A 6,000-nucleotide genomic window follows, 5' to 3' on the forward strand; every position below is an offset into this window, starting at 1 on the left:
CAGCTTTAATTAAAATACAAGATGAGATAGGAATAAAAAACAAAGATCACGTGGGTTTGAGGACCGTCACTGCATCTACCGGGCAGTGACGATAATGTGAAAAGACAAAGTATTGGAAGGGTGGGTTATTATGTTGGGTCCACAGACTTAACATACGCGTTATTAGAGGAGTCCATGTCTACCTGGGTATCGGAGACAGCACCTTATTTCAAACCCCGTGTACCTGGAGTGAACATGTGGTCTTCAGCGGGTTACCGCCACAGACTGGGCCGCTGGTGTTCATGAACACATACGTCTAAATCAGGTGGTGCTCCTCTTCACAGCTAAGGCGTGCCCGCCTCACAGATTTGACAATGACAAAAAATTGAAACCCGGCGTTGGATTCAGCCCTGTGACTTTCAACCTGAAGAGCTAAAGAGAAGCATTTTTAATGAGGTCTGTCAGCACATCGCCGCAGAAGAATGAGCGAAGTAGTGACATAAGTACACCTACGATGTTTCCCATGAGCTTCTACTAGTGTCTGATCTTTAAATCCCCTCATGCAAGTCCATTTTGCGACCGGGAAGACAATTACTGCGTGTCGTGCATGTCACAGGAGGGGATATTGGTTGTGGATCTCCCGTCTCGTCCTGTGCTGTCAGAGAATTAGGACGGTATCGCAGCCCTGCGCACATTTTACCATCCAGGGTCTTTTCCTCAACTCATGCGTGCAATACGATCCCCTTTGACTGATGCGACCCCTTTGTTTGAGCCTCTTTTCCGCCCCCCCCCCCCTAAGTTATGTTCCTATTTCACTTCAACCTTTTTATTTTTGAATTGCTGTAAATTGCCCTTTGACGGTCTGTGTGCTTGTTAAATGTGGAAATGAAGTCACACCAGTGAGCATTTCTTACTCGTCAGCAGCAGCCAGGTTATGCCGATGTTCTACGGGGCGATCCTAGAGAGCATCGTTAGATGTGGAATCACTGCACGGTTATGAACTCTGGGATTTTTGGTGTAAAAAAAACCTATTATGATCATCGGATGATGCCAAATCCACCAAAACTGAATTAAATAAGGCCGCTGTATTTTATTTTATTTCATTTTATTTTATTTTTGTATTGTCGACATATTCTGTGCCAAGATTGAAACCGAAATGATTTTCTGCCACTCATTAGCCACCGCGTTGTAGCCAGCGTAAGAGACGACCTCATTTTGAAGGCATTGAAATCCATTGTATTCCAAATTCAACACAACTCATCGGTCCAAATGATGTGGCCATTGTGGTTTTCTGTGGATTTCTCTGAATTTCACAGACGGCCACAGCGACACATTTCTTTTCCATGTAAACGAGACCATGTGCACGCTGAGGCGCTCTGATACCGGACCGAACAGTAACACGGGCAGGCTGCGGCGTACTGCACGCGGATGTTTTACACAGCTTTCACTTTTCAAAATATTCTTTGCACAAATAACAATGTCTGGGTCAGACTCTGATCAGTGTGACGCTTTTGAAGGAAGAAGGGGCAATGGAGAAGGTGACACGGTCCGATTTGGTGGACCCGATCCACCATGTTTATGCGAGCCTGAGTAATCCAGAGGGGAAATACAACAGTGAAGGACTGAGAGAAAAGACAAAGGCCGGGATTACAGAAACTACAACGGTAATGATGTGCAGGCAGAAGATTGGAGGTGCCGCTGTGGTCATTTGCTCAGCAATGCCAACCGACTGACGAAGAAGACAGATGCTGAATGGGACATCCTCACCTTACCTCACCTGGGTCGTCCGTTAGGACGCCCCCTTAGGGTTTCGGCTGCGCATGCTTGTTTAAAGCATGGGGCGCTACTCCACATGCAGTTCTATGGCTCTCCACTAACTGGAGAATTTGTGCCTTTCCATTGTCAAGATGCATTGATCATCTGCAAGGCCACGATGTCCCCCGGTCCATAACATCAGTCTGTCGTGAATGCACCTAGGACTACTGCTCCCCATAGGAGTAGCAGGATTTATTATCGAGGTTTACTCCTCTAGATCCACCGTGTTCTGCTCTGTTGTCTCCTGGCAACGTTAACCGGATTACCGTGAGGAGGGTGTGACTCTATACCACACAAGGATGGTCATTCATCATGGAGAGGCTATATTTTGAACTTCACATGATGCTGGGGTGTATGGAGACCAGTCTAGGATGCCACAAAAGGCCATCGAGGAAAGGTACTACTCCTATACTTAACCCCTTGACTGGGACATCCTGGACTCGATATAACAGGAGCTCCGAGATGACGAACATGGTGAACTTACCTTGTGACACAACACCTGGACTTTGTTGGGTAGACAAAATACACTGGACTCATAACAACGTCCCTGCGGGTCCAGGCGGTGCATTGTCTGCTGAGTAAGTCACATTTGTGTGCTTGCTTTAGGCTGACAACATTTATTTCTGACCATAACTTTTCCAGTAACAACCTTTATGATAATGAGTTTAACCAGACTAGCTTTTCTCCACATACCAAGGTAGAAATAACCCACTGTGGCCTTGGCTGTAGTGTATTAACTGTTGTAATTGTTGGCACAGCATCTTGTTTTACAGTTGCATAGCAGGTTTTTGCCCTGCTTTGTAGTCATTATTTGTGAAGTGATCCTGATCATCAGCACTGTTGTTGTTTTTGGATCGAATTGAACATTAATACTAGCTGCATAATTTGCGTGCTGTTGATAATTGTGTTGTACATACAACAGCCGGGAACTGAACAGTCGGTTGTCCCATGCAGAGTTGGTCATGAGGAAATGGAAGTTGCACAGAAGTGCAAAAGTTGCTGTTTCCATTTCATCGAGCGATTGCTGCAGATCCTGTCTGTTGCTCTGTGCTAAACTCCTGAGCATGCGCAGCAAAGAGCAGTGTTGCCGTGGCTGTCTGAACACATTCAGAGAAAACCATGATGCCTCCGTCGTTCGTAACGACGAGTTGTGTTGGCCATAACAAGGATACAGCTCTGTGACCTGCTTAACCTGGGTTGTGGAACACAGTGGAGGTCAGTGGCTGACAAAGGGTCGCCGTCTCTGATGTTGGCCATTACGCTGCTGCTGGCGAGTAGGAGACAGTCACCGCTGCTTTCAGTCCCCTCGTATACCATGTCAAGAATACCCATCCGTCTATCGTCCAAGCTGCGGGATGCTGGAGCCTATCCCAGCGGTCATTGGGTGGCAGGCGGGGAGACACCCGGGACAGGCCGCCAGTCCATCACAGGGCCCACACATCAGGGACACTTTAGTACGGCCGATTCACCTGACCTACATGTCTTTGGACTGTGGGGGGAAACCGGAGCCCCCGGAGGAAACCCACGCAGACACGGGGAGAACATGCAACCTCCACATACGTAGAGGACGACCCGGGATGACCCCCAAGGTTGGACTACCGCGGGGTTCAAACCCAGGACCTTCCTGCTGTGAGGCGACTGCGCTATGTATCTTGACCATGTAATGAATACAAAAAAAAACATAACAACACACCGGTTTTATCCTTTGAGGATAAACACTAACTTTGCAATTGTCCATACTGTACATTTCATATCGAACCTTCTATAAGTTGCATCATCGTTCAGTACTTTTCACAAATGGTTACCAAGCCCTCTAGTGGGAGAAAGCGTTGATGTGTGAAATGACCTCACGCCCTGTTGTCTCTTTGTGTCTTACAGGGCTGATCGACTACAACTTCCACTGTTTCAGGAAAGCCATCCAGGAGGTGTTCGACGTGCGGGTCAGGGTTCAGAAGAACCGCAAGCTCCAGAGGAGGTGGAGCAAACAGGCCACCCCCAACGGCGTCTTCAACGCACACTGAGAGCCACCCATCACGTCACAGACTAGACGCTTCACTGTGGCTGAACTTCACCGGGGGGGGGGGGGGGGGACAAGGACCTGGATGGAGGGAGCAGTACTCCCACAGTGAGAACCAGGCTCCAGGTGGACTTTGTCTGATACCGTGGGAGGTGCTACAGAGCCGTCCAACGGTCTTTCTCTCACACAGAGGATGTTCGGGGGCTCTGTTTTGCCAGCACCAGTGTCAAATATGTCATTATAAATTGCGTTTCTGTTACGTCATTTGACAGTGCGGGTGGTTTGGAAGTTGGGAGTGAATAAGCTAAAGATACCAAACCATCATTAAAAAAGTCTTCTTCTTTTAGCGCCCCCTTCGGGTGAACAGGTCTGCGTGGAGAAGGACATGACGGGATGAACAGCACTGGAAATGGCCCACATGGCGTGCAGGTTTTTCCATCCCCTCCATCGTCCGGCGAATGTTTTTGATGAGGCTGTGCTGCACGCGGGGAGGCCGCACGCGGGGTTTTTGGGTGGAGGGGGTCATTTGTTATTTAAAACCAGCTGACGGATTTACACCCGATTCCCATTTTATTATTATTTTTACTTTTAGAAAAGTTTGCTAAAAGTGTGCTTAAAGCTGCACTGTGCATGTTGTGAAAAGGAACGCTGCGCTAAGTAGCCGTTTCGCTTTAACGCTCCAGAACGACCGGGATTTCACTCCTACCTAAAACGACCATGGGCGGTCAAAATGACCGCCGGTTTTTAAACTCTACATTCTGTCGAGATAAATGCCCAGTTGGGATATTAACGCATTGCATATGTTAGTGTGTCTGTTAGGAAACGACTGACACCAAAATTAACATTTTAACAACTATAATACTATTCTTAAACAGTTTAAACTTCAGAGAGACGTGGTGGAACTTGAATAACAAACCTGAAAAAGTGAAAATATGACCTGAAAAACAAAACGGAAAACACATATTGTTAATCTAACAAACATAACAAGGCTATAAAATGTGAAATGTACAAAAAAAAGAGAAGAACTGAAAATAAATATTGAAACAGTCCCAAATAACAACCAGAACTTAAAAACCACTAGAACGACCGTGTGCGGTCATTTTGACCGCCGGTGTTTTAAACTCTATATTGTGTCAAGATAAATACCCAACTGAGATATTAATGCATTACATATGTTAGCATGTCTGTTATGAAACTAACTGACACCAAAATTAACATTTTAACAACTTTTAATATTATTTTTCAAACAATTTAAAATGGCGGCTGTCCAACGCCTGTAAATCCTGCAAGGCCACGCTGGTAGTCATGGTGCATCTGTAACCAGACATGTTGGAAATAATCAAACATAGACTATTTCTCTCCACTGGATGGCGCTAGTGTGTTCCTAGGACAGAGCAACGAACTTCACGAAGGAAATGACACCACCAACACACGTCATAAATACCGACATGACTCGCAAATTACGAGACGGTCATTTTGACCGCTCGTGGTCGTTTTAGGTAGAGCTTATGGTAACTTTTTTGTGCAATTGCTCTAAAACTCGTTTTAATGCAAATATGTGCAGTTTTAGGAGCGTTCAGGGGGCGGCAGGTCTGTATCGTTCTTTTGTTTCACACTTATTAAACTGAGAGTCCAAAACGGTCATAATGACCGTCTCGGTCGTTGGTTTGGGTCACATGGTGTCATGGCTGATCGCTGTTGAGATCAGTTCCCTGGACTGAAATAAAGAGCTTTTTTTACAACAGTCCCCTTCCCGTTTCTGGAGTCAGTGAATCATGAATATCAGAGTACGTCGCCTTTGCTTCTCCTTATGTGTGAACACATAGATCAGGGGTCCCCAGTTACTTTTCATAGCGGGCCACTTTTAGGGCCACTCAACCTCCAGCAGCACGTTGTTCGTAAGTTTGTTTTGGTGTCGATACGTTGCAGGTGTTATAATTTAAACAGAGATTTTTCATCTATTTTTCGATATATTACTAGTCTTACTTTTACTAAGAAATTAATTAATTAATTTTTTGGTAGGGAAATAAAAAAAATTCTTCCTTCTGGCATTTCTCCAAAAATTCTCGCGGACCATAAATCAACCCGTCACGGGCCGGACGTGGCCCGCGGGCCGCCTATTGGGGACCCCTGACATAGCTGCTCTTCCTCTGCACATAGCCTTTTCAAGCGGCGGCTTGCCGATGAAT

General features: G+C 46.1%; 1 protein-coding gene across 2 annotated transcripts in view; it reads left to right on the top strand.

The window, feature by feature from the left end:
* The window catches only part of rragd (ras-related GTP binding D), a 65,123-nt gene extending 59,571 nt beyond the window's left edge, over positions 1–5,552 (top strand). For both annotated transcript variants that reach the window (XM_056295980.1, XM_056295981.1), the window contains one exon: positions 3,673–5,552. In XM_056295980.1, coding sequence (XP_056151955.1) covers positions 3,673–3,815 — 143 coding nt within the window. In that variant the 3' untranslated portion in view covers positions 3,816–5,552. The remainder of the gene's footprint in view (positions 1–3,672) is intronic.
* Positions 5,553–6,000: the final 448 nt, after the last annotated feature.

The sequence above is a fragment of the Lampris incognitus genome, chromosome 16 (genome assembly GCF_029633865.1).
Source record: "Lampris incognitus isolate fLamInc1 chromosome 16, fLamInc1.hap2, whole genome shotgun sequence".
Lineage (NCBI taxonomy): Eukaryota > Metazoa > Chordata > Actinopteri > Lampriformes > Lampridae > Lampris > Lampris incognitus.